This window comes from Erythrolamprus reginae, chromosome 1, assembly GCF_031021105.1.
Source record: "Erythrolamprus reginae isolate rEryReg1 chromosome 1, rEryReg1.hap1, whole genome shotgun sequence".
Taxonomy (NCBI): Eukaryota; Metazoa; Chordata; class Lepidosauria; order Squamata; family Dipsadidae; genus Erythrolamprus; species Erythrolamprus reginae.
Genome location: NC_091950.1, coordinates 196,791,302 through 196,814,918, shown reverse-complemented (window position 1 = coordinate 196,814,918; position 23,617 = coordinate 196,791,302). Strand labels below are relative to the sequence as shown.

The window sequence follows — 23,617 nt, the reverse complement described above, 5'->3', positions numbered from 1 at the left end:
AAGGAGTCATTGCTCAGTCACTCATGCCCTCATCACCTTGAGGTTCGACTACTGCAACGCTCTCTACATGGGGCTACCTTTGAAAAGTATTCGGAAACTTCAGATCATGCAGAATGCAGCCGCGAGAGCAATCATGGGCTTCCCTAGGTTTGACCATGTCTCGTCAACAGTCCACGGCTTGCACTGGCTGCCAATCATTTTCTGGTCACAATTCAAAGTGTTGGCTATGACCTATAAAGCCCTACATGGCATCGGACCAGGCTCCCTCTGGGACTGCCTTCTGCCGCACGAATCCCAGTGACCAATTAGGTTCCACAGAGTTGGCCTTCTCCGGGTCCCAGTGGGACCCAGGGGAAGAGCTTTCTCTGTGGCGGCCCCGGCCATCTGGAATCAACTCCCCCTGGAGATTAGGACTGCCCCCACCCTCCTTACCTTTCGTAAGCTCCTGAAAACCCACCTATGTCGCCAGGCATGGGGAAATTGATATACCCCTCAGCTATTATGATTTATGTATGGTCTATTTAGGTTGGATGATTGTTTTTTTATTATAAGGGTTTTAAATACTGTTTTTAATATTGGATTTGTACTCTGTATATTGCTTGTTGTGAGCCGCTCCAAGTCTTTGGAGAGGGGTGGCATACAAATCTAATAAATAAATAAATAATATATAGTGGAACTGCTACCTAAGAATGCCTCTACTTACAAACTTTTCTAGATAAGAACCCGGTGTTCAAGATTTTTTTGCCTCTTCTCAAGGACCATTTTCCACTTAACTGTAACCGGAAAGGGCAGGGAGAAGCCTCTGTGGGTCTCTATAGGAATCTCCTGGGAGGAAATAGGGCCTCCATCCTCCCTGTGGTTTCCCCAATCGCACACATTATTTGCTTTTACATTGATTCCTATGGGAAAAATTGCTTCTTCTTACAAACTTTTCTACTTAACCTGGTCACGGAACGAATTAAGTTTGTAAGTAGAGGTATCATTGTATATGTATATATCGGGGTGAAATGCTCCCGGTTTGCTTGCGCCTGTCAGTCGTCAGAGAACCGGTCACAAAATGACGTTGTAATTTGGGTACTTTTACCCACTGCACATATGCAAAGCATTCTGTGCATGCGCAGAAGGTAAAAGAACCCAAGTGGTGACGTCTGGCACAGAGGGTAAAAGAACACAAATCACCATTTTCACATCACATCACCATTTACATCCATAAAATCAAAGACAACTTTAAAAAATTAGAACAAATGAAGGAGAATTGCAAGTGCACTATAATCTTCCAGATTAGATAAGGGCAAATTAAAGTCAATTTTTATGTATTGAAAACACATTCTCAGACATTATTAATATGTTGCTTCTAAATGTAAATAATCTAATTATTTACACAAATACATAGCTGAAAGATGAACAGCAGTTAGTTTTGGGGGAAGACTTCCAAATTTTTCCCCTCTCTTATTAGAAGAATGTTGGCCTTATTTTATGTGGTTTTAAAATATAACACAGATGGCACTCTTGTAATCAAAATAAATAAAACACAGCAAGGCCCTTCATTGTTTTTGATCCTCAGTTTGCATGACACACTCTCTTTTCCTCTCTCCAATGGATTTTCATATTGCAAAGACAATATACTTGGAATTCTATTATAAACAAGAAGGGTGGTCAGAAGGAGAACGTTCAAACACAGAGTACTGCATTGTCACAGCTGTAATGCTCCAGAAACAATGGTCATGGATCATTTACACTGAAGAGCTGCTGAAACTGCAGCCATTCTTCACACAATACAAGCCCTTAAAGGGTCCTAACTGGGCTTTTAAGGTTTGAAGAGCTCAAGATACAATGGGCTGAATCTAACCTTTCTCTGTGCCTTTGGCAGCGTCCTACAAATGGAACTTACTACTGGCAGCAAAAAGGGAGAGCAGAAGAGGCGATTTTACCCAGAACAGCAAATGTTTAGGGTTTAAGAGGTGGACTGGGGATAATTTAACGAAAGTTGCCTTGCCTTTTCCACTAGTGGACATACTCAGTTCAACAAGCAGCATTCCACAAATGAAGCCTGTTTGTGTTTATACTTGTATCTGTCTAGGCATGCATGCCCACCAAACAGAAATATATATAAATAGAATGTATTATGCAGATGTGCTTGTCTTTTCAATAATATAAATAATTAAGCAAATATAAGGGGATGGAGTCAATAACTAATCTCATTCCACTCTGTGCTAATATTCTAATGAATAGGTTATGCTCTGAAGATTTCTACCCAGAAAACATCCTATAAAGTTCACTGAAATGTCCCACTATGTTCACTGCATCTTGGTCAACAAAGCTTTTTCCAATCTGCTCTCTTTGAAAGTGTCAGATTGCAATCTTCCAGAGCTATAAGAAAATAATAGTTCTGCTACATCGGATCAATACAAATATTTTTGTTTCTTTCTGAGATCTACCTTACAAGAAACAGTATGTAGATTTACCCTTCTCCAGCCATTGCTCCTCTGCAACTAGTATTTGGAGGTAGGCTATCCTGTATCCCTAGGTAACACTGAATATTCAAGACTATTAGCCCTTAATTAGGTCTTCCATGAATTCATCCCTTCCCCCTTTTAAAACCATCCAAGTTAATAGCCATTGCCACATCCTGTGATAATGAATTCCACAGTTTAATTATGAGCTGTAAGAACTTCTGTCTGTTTTAGATTTAGTTCCAGACACTTATCCTGAATAGCTTCTAGTTTTACTCTTTTGAGAGAGGCAGAAATTCTCATCTCCTTCTCCACGACGTGCATGATATTATGTATCTGAGTAGTAGTAGTAGTAATAGCAGTAGTAGTAGTAGTGTAGAAGTAGTAGTAGTAGTAGTAGTAATAATAATAATAATAATAATAATAATAATAACAACAACAACAATCCCAAATTTTAACATGACTGAGCCCTTTGATCGTTTTAGCTTCCCTCTTCTATGCCGCTTCCAACATTCACGTCATGCCAACCAATATGCTATGCAATATTTTTGTTCCTGTAATTTATAAGAAATAGCGAAAGCTGAAGATTGAAATGGGTGAAAAATCATCACTGTGTGTATGTTTACTAATAAGTAGGATCAACAGTACAATAGGGAAGGTGTTAGACCAGGAATAATGAATTCTGTTAATAAAAGAAGAGCTATGGAGTATGGTTGGATAAAGCATGTGAGATTGTAAATACTGGAAAATGAAAACACTCCTCCGGGAGAAGTGATTCGAAAAATATATTCATTAGGCCATTCATGAATAAAAATAGAAATGATTTCCTGAATTGACATTTCTTTAACAATATTGAATATTGTGCATAGCAACACTTCATAATACATAGCAAATGAGACTTTTTGTTCCAGTCTGTCCTTCACCAAAGGAAACCTTCTGAGAAAAACATACCTCTACTTGGGTTATGTAATAGCAAATACCAATGCTGAATACACAAAAGAGAAACTTGTTTTCCTCTAATTAGAATTCATTATCTACAAGGAACATTATATTAACTGTACTGGAGAACTGAGCTTTTTCTCCCTGAAAAATGTGTTACTAAATTAAGCTGATTATGATGAACACTTATATTAAGAAAGAAACCCTATTCATAAAATAGACAATGCAAATTAAAAAGCCTGCTGTTAATACAAAGAAATGGAAATACACATTCTATGAATTTAATATAAAAATGTTATTGTTTATATCTTTATGTCTAGGTTTAAAAACAACAACAACCAAGCAAGCCAATGAGATAATGCACATTTTACTGTAACCCTATTAAATAAGTCATTGATAGCAGCTGCACTCTGACATTGAATGAACAAATTCTATGGATTCAATATAAAAAAGCTAACTTTTAAAAAATCTTTATGCCTAGGTTTTTAAACAAGGAAGCAAACCAACGAGATGATGTATATTTTATTGCAGCTCTATTAAATAAGTTGCTGATAGCAGCTGTGTTTTGATCTTTGAATGAACAAAGCTATGAAAAATATATTATCATTTTAACAAAGAAAAAGGAAACAAAATCAAAGTGGTAGCTTTGGAGGCGACTCATAAGCAAACAGATAAAAATAATACATCTGTTGTGAATAGACTTACGAAATAAGCAGTGGAAACAGATTGACAGATAACTTAACAGATGGAATGAGATACCATCCAAACACCAAAGATTTTCACAGAGGGTTTTAAATCAAGCCTGAAGAGCTCAAACTCACAGATTTAGTCTGGTAGTAACTGCTTATTAAATATACTTATAACTAAATTAAGAGTAGGCGGTCAGATATATGTGTATCGAAGCTCCTGAGCCAGGATGTAAATACACATACTGCATTCTCAAACTGCTAACAACAGTTGCAAATTGGAGCTATTACATTCTATGGTCAAAGAAAAATAGGATCTTTGTTGATTAATTTCCCGATTAAGGAATGGACAGTTATTTTCTTTGCTACTGTAGTCTACACCCTGTATTACTTCAAACACAGGGCCTTTCTTTCCATTCCACTTTGTTCTCACTAGTGAGCAGCAGAGGGATGCAATTAAGGAAAAAAATAGAAGAGCATCACTATAATCAGTCACCAAATGCTCTGATCTGGAAATAGAAAGTCCTAGAACAGTCTTACTATGGAGGAAACCTCACTGAACACACTTGAGGCTTAACGTTTGTTTCTTATGGTAATGTTTAGAGCATTTTTAAATCTATGCTTGCAAGTAATAAGCTTTCTAGTAAATATGCATGGAATTTATATCTTGCATAATTGCTATTTAGTAATTAACAATTCAAAATACACATTATCTCAATGAACATAGAAGACTTTTGGCTCATCAGCATTTGGACAATAATAAAAAGCTTTTCAGTTTGGGGTATGTCATTTTAAGCTTCAAAACAGTCATCTTAAATAACAGGGCATCTTTCACTCATATAAATATATTGCACCACTTCAATTTCTCCACTCTATAACTGGTGAAGCGTCAGAAAACCCAAACCCTTAATTAAGGTTACAAGTCTGATCCAGCCTATGTCATTTAGGATGTCATTTCACAAGAAGACAACACTATGATCTGAAATGTAATTAAAGGGCAGACTATGAGCTTATGGGTGGGCCACTACTTAAAAAAATTAAAGGACTTGGGTCGACATTTAGTGGTCGGGATGTTTCAGGAGGAACGAGAAAAAATGAATCTACTCACCTTTTTTTGTTCTGTTTAAAGCCCGCTGACTTGTGTTAAGAGCGTGTGGAATCTCTCCCTCTGTACTTTGAATCTGCAGAAGAAAATCAGTGCATTTTTAAACCTATGCTTGCAGGCAATGAGCATCCTGTAAATATGCATGGACTTTATACCTTGCATAATTGCTATTTAGTAATTAACAATTCCAAATACAATAACCTTGGCAAGCCAAAGGAGTCAATTATTGCTGTTTATTATTATGGTATATCTTTTTCAGGCTTCCTGGAGTGATAATGCTGAAGTCGGGACACACAGGAACAATAAAATGTGAAAAAGCCATGACATCACTAATTTAGGATAAAAGGCTTTATTTAAGAACAATGATGCAGAACAATAAATAAATAAATAAATAAATCAGCAGCACATCCCATGAGGTTTGATTTTGGAAAACTTTTAGACAAACAAACACAGAGAGCTGTTAAGTTCAGTAGGAGGGATGTGGAGGGGAAAGAATGCTGTAAGGCTGACTCAAACTCAGAAAACCACAATAGCTAGTTTGCATATTTCACAAATGTCTTGTTCAGGTACTATGTTAAAAAAGGACAGCAAGGACAGAGGAAAGGCGAAAAATATATTCAAAGTAAGGTTTCTATTCTAGCTCCTAAAAAACTTTCTAACTTTCTTTTTCAATGCTCCACAATCCTACAAACCTAGTAAGACTTCTGAAATATTAAAAGCTACCCCCGACTGCTTTCATTTTTAGTTGATGCTATGCATCTTTTCACTGTTTAAGAATATGTCAGATTCATCCTCCAATGATAACAAATTTAAAACATGTCTTACAGTGGGAAATGCAGCAAGCTTCGCTTTGCGTGTCCCTCTCAGAAACAGCAAAAGGAAACTAGACAGGAAGCTTTCGTTTAAAGAGAGGGGGGGAAAACCAAGTGTCTATTTTTTAATGTATGTCACAAGACAACAAGTTAGCTCTCTCCGCTAACTTTTTACTTATGCAAAAATCCAATTAACTTTTAAGACTTTAAAATATTTTGGATCAGATAATCCAAAACTAGCAATCCAAGGAAGTATAACTATGTTTAAATAGCAATTGAGAACTAGGAAATTATGAATGCACAGAATTCTAAGCCGAAAAGCTGTATTTCCCCTCCTTTCAATAAACAACAAAATGAACGATACGATGAACCCCCTTGCTACAACAACATACCTGGCAGGAACATAAGATGGCAAGCTGATAGGAGCATAAGATGTTGGCTGATGTTCCATTTATATATAATGGGACTACAACATTCATAACCCATTTAGTGTCTGTGAGTTTGCCTTTGGGAAAGAGCAGCTATCAATCCACCAGGCAGCCCTCCTGCTCCATGTTGCTGTCTCGGAAGTAGGTGCCATTTTGGGAATGGCAGCTGCGCTTCATGCCATCCTGCAGCAGGACTATCCTGGGAAGGCCTGCAATCCTCACAATCTGGGAATTGCAGGCACTTCCAAAATGGCGCCCACTTCTGAGAAGGAACCACACTGCTTCCATACAGGAAAGCCACATCAGGTGGATCAGCTGTTTCTGCTTCCCAAAAGGGATCTTTGGAAATAGCATGATGGACCAAGGCCCATGGAAGGGTGGATGGGACCCGAAGGGATGGGAAGCAGAATGGGATCCCTCGGGGTTAGGGGAGGCCCTGGGAAGCACAGGGGAGGCAACATGTGACCTGGACAATTGTTGCAGTGCAGGCCTCCTAGGGCTTCCCCCATCCCGAGTGGAACCCTGTGTTCTACGTAACAATCTCAATGGGGAGAACAGAGATTGTGTTCCTTAAAGCCCTTTGCTTAATAACTATGACTTACGACCATATTTCTGAGCTCAATTATGGTCATAAGTCAAGGACTCCATATACTGTTTTCGCTTTCTCTCTTTAAAGTTCAATTTTTTCCAAGTATTTTCTTTCCCAAGATCCTGGATACTTCGTCAAAAATTATGGTCTTTTTCAATTATTGTTCTTTTTCAATTATTGTTCAATTATTGTTATTGTTCTTAATTTTATCTTCAGACACCGACATGTATTTTATCTTCAGACACCAACATGTACTAATTCACCTCTGAAGCTTTAAAATAAAATAGAAGTTACCTAAATAGAATTTAAGTAATTCAAGCATCTATTTGATTCCATTGGTTTTTAGGTACATTTCCTTGTTATTTGTCCCCTCAGCATTATAGACATAGGAAACATGTCTTCACTTTTAGACGCCCTATGAAATCTAGTAATACATGGAACTATAAATAGCCCTTTTAATTACAGAGAAGGTTATATTCAAAATGTGTAGACAAACTGCAAGGACAAAACCGTTCTACAGGGTTTTTTTAATCTAGAGGTTGTAATTAGCATAAACTTGAAACTCTAGGGCATTTAATTCTAAAATTCCAATTTCAATCTGGGGAATTAAAAGACCTTTTTGATATGAGTGATTATTATTATTGTGCTTTTTTATGTTTTAAGAAACAAAAAAGGGAAGGAAGGAGATTTTCAAGAAACAGTAAAAAAGAAAATAAATCAAGCCTCACACATTTTGTCTATACATCTTGTTTCAAGAGAACCGTAGAAGAAAAATATGAAAGCTTCACAAGATTTGTTATGCTGTGTAATTAACAGGTCAGAAAACTTGGTTTTAAATTAAAAATTGTAAACATTGTATTATTATATAATTGTTACATCACAGAGACACCTAAGTATTTCTGAACACTGCTTAGTTAATCTCCCTGAATCTAAAAAGACACATGATGTCATAAGTCAGTACATACTCATGCTATTAAGAAAACGATTTTTTTTTAAATATAAACATGTGTCACTATTTTTTAAAAACCAATTTTTCCCGAAGAAAGAATTATAGAGTTAAGGAACTCTTAATTTTTTTAACAACCTGGCTATCTCCTGAATAACAAATAAGACAGTATTTTTATAAATACTACATGTAACCAATAATTACAGCAAGACAATAATTTTAAGATGTTTTATTTTTGATAGCATGACTAAATATTGGCTGAACCTGTTGATGACATAGAAGGATTGAGCTGTAAAATATGTCTCCTTGATTATCTGACACTACGAGGAGATCTGGACAGAGTAAGCCTTTCTAATCAAGGCACCAGATTTGAAACTCAGTAATCATGAGTTCTAGTCCTGCTTTAGGCATGAAGAAAACTGGATGGCCTTGGTCAGTCACTTTCTCTCAGCCCTAGGAAGGAGGCAAGGACAAACAACTTTTTGATAGATAGATAGATAGATAGATAGATAGATAGATAGGTAGGTAGGTAGGTAGGTAGGTAGGTATAGGATCATTATTACTTTTACTATACTCTCCATGTCAGGCTTACTCAATCTCTTTCCTCTAAGGAGGCAAAGCTCCCATGTTAGTCTTTCACCCTGACATATTATAGAAAACATCCATAGGGCTCCACCTATGGGGGAAAAAACCCTACACAGAATTTTTAGTCATAAGCAACTATCTACACATATTTCCTGTATAAGACTGGAGACTCTGCCCTTGATCCTACACGACAATCTATTGGCATGCTTAATGCATGATTTAGATTTTTGATGTCCATGTCCAAATATTTTGGACTACAACCACCATTGTTTCTGCCCAGTGGCCATACTGGTTGGACTGGGAACTGTAGTAAAATTTTTGCAAGGCATTCAATTTTATGTACTTGTTTAATATTAGTAATGCAGGAAAAGTGTTAGAAGCATTCCAAGATGGGGGTATAAAAACATAAGAAGAAAAATCACAAGATTTAAATAGAAAAATATGATTTTTCTGATATAAAACTGAAAAGAAAGATAACCATTTAAAACTCTGCTATTGGTTAATAGTTGCCGGATTGGTTTCCTTATTTTGTAACTGCTCAATTTTCAGACACTTCCTTAGCTGTAAGTTGTTTCTGGTGATAAAATCGCCTAGTTAATCTTTTTAATACAATACATTCAGATAATACTGCTTTATTAAAATAGAAAATCCAAAATCAAAGGACTTCCTTTTAGGAAACAAACCTATTTTCAAAATGCCAAACTAAAGCATTGTGTTCTTGTTATCACTATTTAAAACAAGGAGAATCAATATTATTGAAATGAAAATATCGTGAGCATGATTTAGGGAAACAAAACAGGGATATTTCAGTGCGCAAATTGCAGTAATAGCTTCAGAATAGAAGCTCCAGCCTCTACTCCTAACCCAAAATAGATATATAGATTATTATAATAAAAAATAATAGATTAGACTCCACAGAAAGCTGGTATAGCCATGACCTAAGTATTTGTTTCCAGTCTTCCATAAACACACACATCTGAAAACCTTTAAATGTCCTAAAATCCTTAAAAAAAATTTTTTTGATCAGCCTGTATCAGCCATATGGGCAACAGCCAATCATCATATCTGAATAGATTCAGGAATATTCTGAAGAGGAGATATTTAGTTTAACCCTTTAAATAAAATCCTATGTGTAAAGCCATTCTGACAGATAGGTCAGTAAAAAGGCTGGCCAAAATAATTTGAGCTTCCTCAACAATACAAAGACCTGCCATGAAGTCCTTACTTCTGCTCTGAAAGTTTCCACACTGTTTGATCTTACAGATGCATGCAAATACTACCATGTGCATGTACTTGGAGTGGAAGAAGCAAGAGGTTAAATGATGAAAAGTACATTACAATATTACCACTCAAACTCTACTCATTTTGTGTATGCATTGTGGCATCATGCACTCATACGTAAATGACAAAACCTTGATCAGGACATCTTGGACTGCAAATAAATTTTTGATTTGGTATCAAGATTCAACAGACACTTCCACAAATTACACATTCGCCAAATGATTCTAGTCAATAATATTTATAGCAAAAACAAGAACAACAACAACAAAAAGAAGCATCTTAAAGGACAGCGCAGGCACCTTATTTTCTCAAAATTATAACAGTTACCCATTTGTGTCTGTGCAAGCCACTTTTTTGAAGAGAAACAGATGAAGAGGTATAGTAAACCAATCACTTTTGAGAACAGATAATTTTACTAAAGTTTTGCATGAGGAACGACTGGCAAATTTGATCATGTGGAATGCCTTGCTACCAGGAGAGACACTGGCAATAAGGCAGTAAAGTACAGTATTTATTTAATGTTTCTGCTGAAAGTTAAGCAACGCTATAGGCCAGTGATGGTGAACCTATGGCATACAGGTGGCACGTGGAGACATATCTGGGGGCAGGCATGGCGTTGCCCCATGTCAGCTCCAGCACACATGTGTGCGCTGGCCAGCTGATTTTTAACCTTTTTTTTCAAATAGTTTCGCTATCAGAGGTCTTCAGGAACTTCTTTGGCTTTGGATAGTTGCAGTCAGGCCTCTCACATCTCGGCCCATTTCTTCTGCAGCCTAGAAGGATCGATCCAAAACTCTATTATCAGCTGCCGTGGCGCTTCCTAAAGGCCTTTCCTAAAAGTCTCTACAGCTGATAACAGAACTCCAGATCAATCTGGAGCTCTGTTATGGGCTACACAGGCCTTCAGGAAAGCCTTTTTCCGACTGTAGAAGAAATGGCCCAAGATATGAGAGGTCTGATTGCAACTATCTGAAGGTCTACTTCCTTTCATTTCAGAACTTCCTACCTATCTATCTATCTATCTATCTATCTATCTATCTATCTATCTATCTATCTATCTATCTATCTATCTATCTATCTGATTTTTTTTTTAATGCCGCTCTTCTTTTTAGACACAAGGCGGCTTAGAACATGTTAGCAATAGAGCTTTTTAACAGAGCCAACCTACTGCCCCCCACAATCCGGGTCCTCATTTTACCCACCTCAGAAGGATGGAAGGTTGAGTCTACCTTGAACCAGTGATGAGATTTGAACTGCTGACCTACAAATCTACAGTAAGCTTCAGTGGCCTTCAATGCAGCACTCTACCTGCTGTGTCACCTCGGCTCACTGCACCATTTTTATCCATCCCTAGGCTTCAGAAGGCTTTCCTGTACCCTGAGGAGAGTGCAAAACAGCCCAATGGTCCTACTGGAAGTCAGGAGGCTTCAGTGAGGCTTGTGCGCATGCGTGGGGAGGGCAGCGGGCAGGGAGTTGTGCGCATGTGCAGAGCCTCACTAAAGCCTCCTGACTTCCAGTAGGCCCATTGGGCTGCTTTTCGCATTATGGGTGTGGGCAGGTGCACACCCCCTTTTGGCACCTGAGCCAAAAAATGTTCACCATCAGACCCAAAGTTGCACTCTTATGGGATACAAGTAGTCATTGACTTAACAATAGTTCACTTAGTGACCATTCAAAGTTACAACAGCACTGTACACAAAAGTGACTTATGACTATTTTTCAAACTTTTGATCATTGCAGCATTCCCACGGTCACATGATTTATATCTGGATGCTTGACAACTGACTGACATTTATGAGGGTTGCAGTATCGCAGGGTCATGTGATTACCTTTGGCAACCTTCTGATCATCAACGCCAATGAGGAAACAACAGTCAACAACCATGTTGTTAATTTAACAACTGCATTGATTCACTCAACAAATGTAACAAGAAAAGTCATAAAACGAGGCAAAACTCACTAGACACATTTTTCACTTAGCAACATAAATTTTGGATTTGATTGTGTTGTAAGTTGATTACTACCTGTGCTACTTCTTGGCTGTTCCTGGACGACAGAATTGGAGGATATACTGGTAGATTTTTGGTTGATTTCCATTTGATTGCTAAACATTTTTGGTTCCTAAGTAGACTCTAGAGATGAAAGAAATTTTGGGGCATGGTTTTATGCAACTCAACTGTGATCCCATTTCAAGTACAAAAATTAAGCTTCCGACTTGAGACACTGAGTCATAGTGAGTCAGAGACATGATAAATCTTTTAACAATAAAGTTTATTTTCTAATCTGAAGCTATTTCTTCCCACTTGAATTTCAGGGTTAAGACAAACTTTATAAGCAAACCTATAAAGCAAAATTAGGCCCCCACAAAGCTAAAATCCTACAAGGCTTTAAACTGGTCTAACTGCTTCATAAATGAGCCTTCAAGGGCCTCCCATTGTTCCTTTTTAATCAGCATTTCTCCACAAAGAAACACCCAGCTTCCTGCACTCAAAATCACCAGACAGAACTGCCATTTTGCTGAAAAGTTCAGAATGCCACTTAACTTTTATCTTCCCTAACTGAAGTTAGGGATACTAAAATCTATACAGAACCAGGCACGGCCCCTATGCACTTGAATCAGTTCTTCCGTAGGAAAGAAAAAAGACAAGATGCTGGAATAAGGATGCTGTTGGTAAAAACAACCAGGGCAAGATCAGAATAAAAATCAGACCAGTTGCATAGCAGAGTTAAAAAACAGCAAAGACATAGAACAGTATATTTATTTATTTATTTATTCTATTACAATATATTCTGTACATAGAACATACACTTCTCCTTAATGTAGCATCCGTAGCAAATGTCTCCTTTTAAAGCATATTTCTGCAATGATATGACAACTGGAAGATAGACCAACTCTAAAATGTAGGGAAGCCAGGACATGTACTCATTAGCAAGTTGCTACTTTCAACTATACCTGCCCTCTAAAACTCTAAAACTACACACAACACACAACTGAAACATCAACAACATCTCCTTTCAATACTCCTTAAACAAAACAAACCCCAAAGGCAAAAGCGCGTAGATGTCTCTGCAAGGCAAAACTGCTACCGTTATCAATGCATATAAACATCCATCTTACAAGCCATTTGTTAGGTCTCAGTTTGCAAAGGCGGCTCCGTGACTTCATTTGCTCCTATGGCTGTGCTGGAGTTTCTTGTCCTCCCTTTCCCAAAGGGGGATTAGGCAGCTGGGGTGGATGGCATAAGAGGGCTGATCCCTTTCCTTCCCCCGCCTCTGCTGAGGGTCGCAGGGTCAAAACCCTGCCTGCATTTCTATTTGCAATCTTTGCCCTGTTCCCTCCACCCTTCCACATCTCCTTTGCCAATATCAATAAGGATACCAGCACAAATGCATTCGATTGGCTGAGGAGGCAGAGGCCAAAACTCCTGGGAAAGCTGTGCCTTGTCTCACTCTCCCACGCTGGCTATCTTGACAGCAGCAGACTTCCGACAGAAGCCCAAGCCACAAGAGCTCTGGGACAGCTTGGAAAACTGTGCCCTGGATATATCCCTGCCATGATACGTGCAAAGAAAACATTCCAAAGGCAAACTTGGAAAGAAGAAAAGCAGGGCACTCCCTGCTCTGTCTCATAGTGTTAGTCTATGCACAAGACAGAAAAGAAATAGAGAGAGAAACTGTCCTCATTTTTGCCATTAATAGTTAAGATTCCTCACTTCTGTGAACTAATTGTAAAACCATAAGCATAACTTAGTCACATTATTTCAGGAGTACAGTGATACCTCGTCTTACAAACGCCTCGTCATACAAACTTTTTGAGATACAAACCCAGGGTTTAAGATTTTTTTGCCTCTTCTTCCAAACTATTTTCACCTTACAAACCCAAGCCGCAACCACTGGGATGCCCCGCCTCCTGACTTCTGTTGCCAGCGAAGCGACCGTTTTTGCGCTGCTGGGATTCCCCTGAGGCTCCCCTCCATGGAAAACACCACCTCCGGACTTCCATGTTTTTGCGATGCTGCAGGGGAATGCCAACAGCGCAAAAACGGGCGCTTTGCTTGCAACAGAAGTCCGGAGGCGGGGTTTCAAGGACTTCTGTGTTTTTGCGATGCTGCAATTTCGCTGAGGCTCCCCTCGCTGGGAAACCCAACCTCTGGACTTCCGTTGTCAGCGAAGCAACTGTTTTTGCGCTGCTGGGATTCCTCTGTTGGGATTCCCCTGCAGCATCACAAAAACACGGAAGTCCAGAGGTGGGGTTTCCCATGGAGGGGAGCCTCAGGGGAATCCCAGCAGCACAAAAACAGGCGCTTCGGCTGGCAAAAGGGGTGAGTTTTGGGCTTGCACGCATTAATTGCTTTTCCATTGATTCCTATAGGAAACATTGTTTCATCTCACAAACTTTTCAGCTTACAAACCTCATCCCGGAACCAATTAAGTTCATAAGACGAGGTATCACTCTATTTCTAAATTACTAAATTTATTTATCAAAAACAAATAAACCCTCTTACGGTAGTGTGATAGGGGAATGTCATAGGAAGTAAATATTCTGCAGTTCAAGAAGAGATCTAGGGCTATAACCCCCAGTCTTTTGGGCACCAAAGATCAGTTCCATGAAGACCAGAAGGGATGTGGTTTCCCATGCTGCCTACAGCCCGCAGGGCTTCACTTTTTTGCATGACCCATTTTCTGGTATCTCATGGCCAGATGCTGGTCCACAGACCAGGGATTGGAGATAAAAAATAAAAAAGTTGCACAACTGAGAGGCAAACAAAGATGCTTTAATGCTTCCGTCAAAATTAGAATTGCTCAGACTTCTCACATAGCCACAGTTATTAGCATGTCAGGAAAGAAATACAAATGGTATCTGATGATTAGCAGCTTTAGGAATGAAATCCAATAACTTGAAATACACCTCAAATAATGATATATAACTTGGAACTGCCCAGAATGTTACGATCAACTTCCAGTTGCTACAGCTGGCATAAATAACAGAAAAGAATGGCACAAATTGCAGTCCGATTATCTGGAGAGCACCAAGTTGCTTGTTCCTGACCTAAAAAGATATAAGGCTTTAAACTCATCCACTTGTCTACCTAATTCAGTATCACGCATACTGGAATAGTAGCTTCTCATTAAATTGCAATAGATTGACAGGCCTTTTTTACAATTTAAAATATGGTTCTTATGTAATTCCCACCTAAAATTGACACAAATCCTGCTGTCAGTTTTCGTGATCATACGGAGCTCCAAAGAGCATAAACAAATAAAACTGTTTTATACTGTTTATTTATAAACAAATAAAACTGTTTTATACTGTTTATTTATAAACAAATAAAACTGTTTTATACTGTTTATTTATAAACAAATAAAACTGTTTTATACCATATAATAAGACAGGGGATGTTTTATTTCCCCCCAAAATAAGACATCCCCTACTAATAAGCGCAATTGGGCTTTTCATTGCATGGCAATAAGGTCAAACACTTATTTCAAGGTTCAAAAAAATATAAGACAGAGTCTTATTTTGGGGAAAACACCGTAAGACAATACAGGTTGTCCATCTCTTAACAACAACAAACATGTATTTCTGAGTGGCTTTTAAGCATAATTTAAATAGGAGTATCTCAGAAGAGTATAATCTTCCTTCATATTAGTAACCCTAACCCTTTTTTTATTACCTTACCGGTAGCTGAAATACTCACTAAAAATGTTGTGTATGAAGCCATGAAAGATCTGGTTTAAAATAATATCTTCTTCTACACTGTATACCAAAGAACCATTTTAGCAGCTTATCAAAACTCTGTATCCAACATTTATGCAAGCTAGAGGGACAATAACCCTTCAAAATTCTCTACACAGTTCTATCAATATCTACCAGGTATCGGTCTAGAGAAAGCTTGTGCAGAATATGAAGGGGGATCAGCACTTGAGGAACTACAACATCAAAGCAACAATAATCCTTTCCACATACCTCCTCCATCTCAAAGGAGTCCTTCTGCTGCAGCATGAGGCTGGCAATAGATGGAATGGTTAGCGGGGCCGAGGCCTCTTTATCAGTCACTGAAGTTGCAGGCATTTGAATTGCCCCGGTAACTTTATGTTCAGAACTGGTTGATTCCAGAGTATCACCCATGAGATTAGAAGAGTTCATAGCAGCAATCTTTTCATGAAATCCACTTGTATGTCCAAAAGAGTTATTATTTTGTTGATCTTCATGAGAAATAGAATAATCTTGAATTTCTTGTTTAACTCTAGGACAAGGTTCTGAAGAATCCAGAGCTCCTAATAGGCTGGACTGGTTGCCGGGTGCTTCTTCTTTTACTGTTGCCAACAAAGATGCTTTGAAGTGTTTTGGAGTTTTGACTTCATTTTTCACCTCTGGATCTTCACTCCCACTTTCAGATTTGCCCCTTTCAATGGATATACTATTGCCACCATCCCCTGCTTGACAGTTTCCATAGAGATTGAGTTTAGACAGCGTCTTCATCAAACGATTTGCTGTGTTACTTCGTGTCAAAGGAGGTGGGCTGGATGCCTCTTTACTGGAAGATACTGAGTTCATGCTCCCAATTTTCTGCAAGGGAGTGCCAGAAACTTGAGAGTACAAGGAAGAGAATGCATTGGCCACAGTAGTAAGCACTTCGATTTGACGAAAGCGACCTGGCAAAAAGACAAGACCAAATGACAAAAAGAACAAGGGCAGCACTGTAAAAGTGCAATATTGAAACAACAAATGAACTTGAAACTTGCAAAGTTAAAAACAGAAACATCAAAACATCAGCACCAAAGCCAAGCCCGATTTCTGACTTTCAACTATCCTTGGCTTCTGAAATCTGAAGGAATTAATTAGGGTTCCATGCACTGATTCTTTACCAAAATATTACTTGGGAGTATTCTCCGAGGAAAAGCAGATGGTCTTGAATTGTTTTATTATGGGATCAATCTTAAAAACACATCTGCCTTTTGAATCAAAGGAAAATATATTGTTTCATTTTTATTGTTTTAATATTCAGTAGGGATGTAAGCAACTCCGTGGCATATGAACCCAAGAAATTAATGCACACTGAGTTACATCATTGGGAAATTTTTCAGAGGGAAAAACATGAGGTTCCCTCCATCTCTATTCCACCGAATAAAATACTTAACTGTCTTTCAAGTAAGCTCCAGTCCTTCTTTGAACCTTTTCTCACATTCCAGTTCTATAGGCTACATATTACTCTCACTTCATTCTGATGTCCATGGACAATTGTGAGTAGGATGGCACCAAAGGTTAGAATTAATTCCATCATCTCTAATTAGCATAAGAAGGAGAAGCTAAGATTTTGAGGTTAGACCTTTCCAAGGAACTGAAAAGGCTGGCCAATTACTCCTAATATTTTGCTAGTTATCTACATACTCATTATAATTTGAGAAGTTCACTTTTCGCATTGCAGAATGAAATGGTAAATTATAGAGATGCCTTGACAACATTCTTCTCCAAGGGAGTAGGTTCAGATGGTTTAAAATTAGAAGGACTTTGCATTAGATCTATTTATTGCTAGTTTACTGGTCTGAAAAACAAGGAGATTAATCAAGTAATATCATATTTTCCCTGGCCAACTTTTGAAAGTATTTAGGAACATAGCAATTTTTATGCATTTATGTTTATTGCATGTATATATTGCCCAGTAAGAAAAACATACTTGTCAAAGCAAAATTGGGGTTTTCCACTTCCATCCGTTGCAGTTGTGTATTCAAAAACACTTTGATATCTATTCCCCTTGCAAATGACGATGAATTAAAAAACCTTGATGGAATTTTAGAAGCAATATCTGGTTCATCACGTCCAAATCCAAGATTATAGAGAACCTCTTCAGGATCTTCCTCATAGAGTTCCAGTAGTTCAGACACACTAAATTAAAACAATAACACAAAAATTACAGTATATAGTCTGCTTATCTGGTTAAGTAGAGAGGTGAAATCTGTAAGACTGTTAAACTGAATACCTGCATTAAAAAATTGAGATTGAGATTTTTAGCTTTTAAAGGCAATGAAAGGGAATGACATTATGATTCTGTTCTTACTTTAAAAGTATTTATAAAAGTAGAAATATTTCTTGTGCACTCTCCATAATTATATTAATCTCAACAGGAGTTCTCAGTACACCTAGAATAAGCTTCTTTGGGGTGGCTGGGGAGTTGAAGCCCGTAAATCAAGTTGCCAAGATTGGATACTCCTGAGCTACACTGTTAATTTAATTTGGATATTAACGAGCAGCAGATTTTATTTTATTTATCTGTCAAATATGTAGAAGGTAGTAAATATAAACATCAGCAAGGTAGGTACAGGTAAATTAGACAATAGGACAGTAGGACAGAGACAGTAGGCACAATGGTATGCTTATGCACACCCTTACAGCCTCTTAAGAATGGGGTGAGGTTGACTGCATATAGTCTAAGGTTGAAGTTTTTTAAGTTTGGGGAAGAAACCACACAGTCAGGTAGTGCATTCCAGGCACTGATTACTTTGTTGCTGAAGTCATATTTTCTGTAGTCGAGTTTGGAGTAGTTTACATTAAGTTTGAATCGATTGTGTACTCGTGAATTGTTGTAGTTGAAGCTGAAAAAATCATTGACAGGTAGGACTTTGTGGTAATTTGCCTAGAAGAATGTTTAAATGTGTATGGTTTAAATCAATAATTATATACAGGTGAAACTCGAAAATGCTTATACTTTTCAGAGGTCTGATACTGTTCTATGTACAATCCTTGTTTTATTGATTGCATATAATAATCTAATTTTCTGAGATTATGGATTTGGGTTTTCATGAGCTATACCCCATAATAATCACAATTATGACAACTCACAGCTTGAACTATCTTGCCTTGCATGTAATAAGTGTCTCATATATTACATTTCACCTTTTAAGTTGCATTTCTAAAATAAATGAACTTTTGTACGATATTCTAATTTTTCAAATTTCACCTATACAAGGGCAGATTGTGAGGTACCCCAATCACGTTCAAACTTCCTTGAAAGGAAAGCCTTATTCACTATCCCTGTAGTTCAACTATATAGATCTGAGAAGTCTTTGCCTGTTCAACCAGTCTTCGCTATCGTTAACTGCATTGTTAAAATTCAGTAAGACGTGTTCTGTACATAGACAGCAAACTCACTGCATCCTGTAAGATTTGGATTCTAACCAACCAATGAACCAAATTGTTTTGCAGAATGTGTGGCACCTTGTCCTTTCCAGTTCTTTGTTTCCTAAATACAAGGCAGTGATGGCCTGAACTAGGCTAGGTCTATCACCTGCAAGTTGGAGGTATTCTAACAATCTCCCCACCTCTCTTTTTAAAAGACATAAGCTCAGCTGGTTTATTTTGTAAAAGGAGCCTGCATAGCCTCAATAAGAAGCTTTTCTCTTTCAAAAGGATATGGAAAGTGGAGATTAGGCTCCTAGCTTCCTGCACACACTGACCTTAATCCAGCATTGTTGCAATAACAATACAGTGTATGATAAATGGTGTGCAATATAATGTACTTTATACTCCTCTTGATTCACTCCCAAATTGTGCCTGGAGACTTTACAGATATAGTAGGTAATCCGCTCAAAATCTTTGCCTTCCAAAGCATGGGCAGCCAGAGAAATGCAGAATGGACCACACAGATCTGCTCTCCCCCTTACAAAAGATAAGGTGACTCGTCTGCAAAACACATCACTGTAGAGTTATTCTGGCAATAGAGGAGTGATTTTCATTGCCATTTTCAAAATGTTTTCAATTTGATGACTCCTTGGGCCTCTCTGAGTTTGGTTGTTTTCCTGCAGACATTTTATTGATGAAATTAGGTAACATCATTAGTACCAGTGCTAGGACTAGCACTGATGATGTTACCTAGTTTGGCTAATGGAACATCCGCAAGGAAACAATTAAGCTCAGAGAGGACTAAGGACTATTACATTTAAATGCAAAACATATACAAATAAGACAAGAGGAACATGCAGGCTGCCATAATAGGCAGGTATCACCAAACTGCAGACCTGCGGAGCTGTGATAAAAATGTATAAAACGTGACTTTTTTTCCCCCAGAAGAAAAGAGGTGGAATTAAAAATAAATAAATAAATCCCACTGGTTCTTTACCCTAATAATCCTTTGCTTACCTAGACACGGTTGCACTGCTTTTTCCTGAGCCAGTGGAATTCATACTTCTCCCCCTCTGATGAAACTGAAGCCTCTTGTCTTTTGCCAATATACCGTTGCTGACAACACAAAGGGAATTCATAATTACCCAAGGGTGGAGAGCTTGCCTCTTCCTTTAGGAATACCCCACATATCTAGCATTCTACTGCTCCGTTTTTTCTTAAACTCACTTCTGTTGCAATGCACAACAGCAGCTTTTCACTGGGAGCCTCATCGTCCCTTCCAATGCCCACAACTGTTTCTTTTGCACCCCACCTAGTTCTACAGGTGTATTTACCATATCCAGAGAAACACACAAAAACTTTTTTTAAAATCTCAGCACAGTATTTTAGTTTGAAAGAATTTAAATCTACAAACACAAAAGGAATGGCAATTTAACAGTCTCCCTTATTTCTTCAGCTGAAGAGTAAAATCTTTTCCTTCCAGATGTTTTGGGCTGCTGCTTGCTAAAGCATAGCAGTGGGAAATTTATGTGGATCAAATCAGTCACAAGTTATTAGCTCGATGAAGAGCACCATTACAGGCAGCAAGAAAAATGATGCATGGTATATGGTGGGGTTCAGACATGTAAGCAGAGTCAGAATTTTCCATAAGCTGATTTTAAACTAACATTACAGTTCTTTTCAAAATGTGGGATATTGCATTTAGAAGTACAGTGGTATCTCTACCTAAGAAACCCTCTACTTATGATCTTTTCTAGATAACAACCGGGTGTTCAAGATTTTTTTGTCTCTTCTCAAGAACCATTTTCCACTTACAAACCCGAGCCTCCAAAACTGTAACCAGAAAAGGCAGGGAGAAGCCTCTGTGGGGCCTCTCTAGAAATCTCCTGGGAGGAAACAGGGCTGGGAAAGGCAGGGAGAAGCCTCCACGGGGCCTCTCTAGGAATCTCCTGGGAGGAAACAGGGCCTCCATCCTCCCTGTGGTTTCCCCAATCATATGCATTATTTGCTTTTACATTAATTCCTATGGGAAAAATTGCTTCTTCTTACAAACTTTTCTACTTAACAACCTGGTCACAGAATGAATTAAGTTTGTAAGTAGAGGTATCACTGTACAATTTGAGAAAATTTGAGGGTTACCCCCCAAAATTTTCAAAGACTATAAGTTACTCATGTTTGGTTGAAAAGTAAATTACACCCTGAGTTATAATCAGAATGAGAGGTAAATATTTTTTACCACACCCTGGTCAGACCTTCTTTATTCTCCTACCATCCAGAAGGAGATATAAAGCATAGGCAGCCACACAAACAGGCTGAAGAACAGTTTTTATCTGTGGGCTATCAGGCTCCTAAATGAAAAATAACTTTATAACAAAATAGTATGATTGACTTGGGTGCAATAGGACTGGGTGTCTGTTAGTAGGATTCACAGGGCTAGGGATTTTCTATCTTTCACTGTGAGTTGTATTGTATTGGGGGAGGGTGCATGAAGGGAGTCTGAACCAATACTCATTGTACACATGTTGTACTCTGACAATAAAGGTTTGAATTTTAATATTTTTAATCAAAATCAAATGGGCTTTTCATATTTCTATATAATATGGAAACACAAGATCCTGAAGTCTTTTCTCAATAATTGGAACTACAGTGGTACCTCGAGATACGAGTTTAATTCGTTCCGGACCTGGGCTCTTAAGTCGAGCAGCTCTTATCTCGAACGACTTTTCCCCATAGGAATTAATGTAAATAATTTTAATTGGTTCCAGCCCTCAAAAAACTCACAAAGTTAGTCTAAATTATGCAGAAAGACATGTTTTTAATGAAGAAATGTACATGTACATATAAATGAATAATGAAGTTTCTTTCACTTAACTTGTAAACTTTCTTAAACTTTTAAATTTACATATGTTCAACTTCTCTGCCACCCAATCCTGTAGGACAGAGGTCCCCAACCCTTTTTGCACCAGGGACCGGCTTTAAGCGATCAAGAGAGGAATGGGTGAATGAATGGACGGAGGGTGGGAAGGAAGGAAGGAAAGAGGGAAGGGACAGGAACAGAGGAAGGAAGCAAGGAAACTTATGAAAGGGGAGAGTAAGAGAGGAATGAGTGAAGGGAGGGAGGGAGGGAAGAAGGTGGGAAGGAGAAAGAAAAGAAGAAATAGAGGAAGGGAAGGTAAAAGAGAGAGAAAAAGAGCAAGAAAGAAAGAAAGAAAGAAAGAAAGAAAGGGGGAAGGGACAGGAACAGAGGAAGGAAGCAAGGAAACTTATGAAAGGGGAGAGTAAGAGAGGAATGAGTGAAGGGAGGGAGGGAGGGAAGAAGGTGGGAAGGAGAAAGAAAAGAAGAAATAGAGGAAGGGAAGGTAAAAGAGAGAAAGAAAAAGAGCAAGAAAGAAAGCTGCAAGCACCCCCCCCCGAGCCCCCCAGGCCGGCTGCAACCTTTTAAAACACGCGCGCCGCTTCGCAGCTGTCTCCTGAAGCCGAACACGGAAGTTAGCGTTTGGCTTCAGGAGACAGCTCCTTGGCGCTTGTATCTCGAATTTGGGCTTGTAAGTAGAACAAAAATATCTCTCCCCTCCCAGCTCTTATCTCGAGTTGCTCTTAAGTAGAGCAGCTCTTATGTCGGGGTTCCACTGTACAAGGAATTATTATTGGAACCATCAGTAACTACAGTAATGCAAAGGTGATGCAGTTACCAGATTCCCTCACCATTCACCAGATCCTGGAGGTTTTACAAAAGTGTCACAATAAGTGGTAGAAGTTCCATTTATCAGTCTGGGATCTGCCTTGTGGTTATAGGGGTTAAAAAGTGGACCATCTAACTCGGAATTAAAGAAAAATCCAAGGATAACAATGTAGCTAATCAGAAAGAAAGAAAAAAACAGCTCCTCACATCTGTGTCTCATCAGCTTATAGTATTGATGACAAACTATTAAAATGAATTACATTCATATAGAAAGATCAACTTCATGTCAGACATTACTCCAAAGCCAAAAATAATGAATTTTTACCAGATTTCCATTTGTTCAATGCTTTGATGCAGTTGATTAGCTGAAAAGTGGGAGGGAAGAGGAAAGAGAGAATGAGCATAAATCTGTACATTACAAATTATAAAAACAAAAATGCTTGGTGATCATTGACAGAAGTAACAAACAATTCAATCACTTTTCTTTTATAAACAGTATTTTGAAGGCATGCACCGTCAAGCTGTTTTTACAATGAACTGCTGGAGAATAGGCGTTGATTGCTTACCTGAACGCCTCTTCTCGTACGGTGAGTGGGTACAGCAGTCACATGGGTTGCTCCTGTCCAATCCGTTGGAACTGAGCCTAGTATTAAAAAAGAGTGCTGGATCCGCCCCTTCCCCAGAATTCGCGAATCCATAGACTAGGCTCAGTAGTGAAGCTCTTTAATGTTCAACTGTCATGTGTTATAAGAAAATAGAATAGAAGGTAAAGAAGACCACACAAAGGGAGGGAAGTGACTGCTGTACCCACTCACCGTACGAGAAGAGGCGTTCAGGTAAGCAATCAACGCCTATTCTCCGTACTGAAGGAGTGGGTCCAGCAGTCACATGGGACATACCCAAGAGATAGGTCCCTAGGGTGGGAGTACATAGCTATCGTGAGAGATAACGGATTGGAGTACTCTTCTGCCGAAGGCAGCGTCCGCTGATG

General features: G+C 38.4%; 1 protein-coding gene across 3 annotated transcripts in view; it reads right to left on the bottom strand.

Moving 5' to 3' along the window:
- ITPRID2 (ITPR interacting domain containing 2) overlaps positions 1 to 23,617 on the bottom strand; it is an 86,529-nt gene that overhangs the window by 25,009 nt on the left and 37,903 nt on the right. For all 3 annotated transcript variants that reach the window (XM_070731880.1, XM_070731879.1, XM_070731881.1), the window contains 5 exons: positions 22,952 to 22,991; positions 19,962 to 20,060; positions 17,503 to 17,711; positions 15,792 to 16,480; positions 5,187 to 5,259 (listed from right to left, as the gene is read on the bottom strand). In XM_070731880.1, the coding sequence (XP_070587981.1) occupies positions 5,187 to 5,259; positions 15,792 to 16,480; positions 17,503 to 17,711; positions 19,962 to 20,060; positions 22,952 to 22,991 (1,110 nt within the window). The remainder of the gene's footprint in view (positions 1 to 5,186; positions 5,260 to 15,791; positions 16,481 to 17,502; positions 17,712 to 19,961; positions 20,061 to 22,951; positions 22,992 to 23,617) is intronic.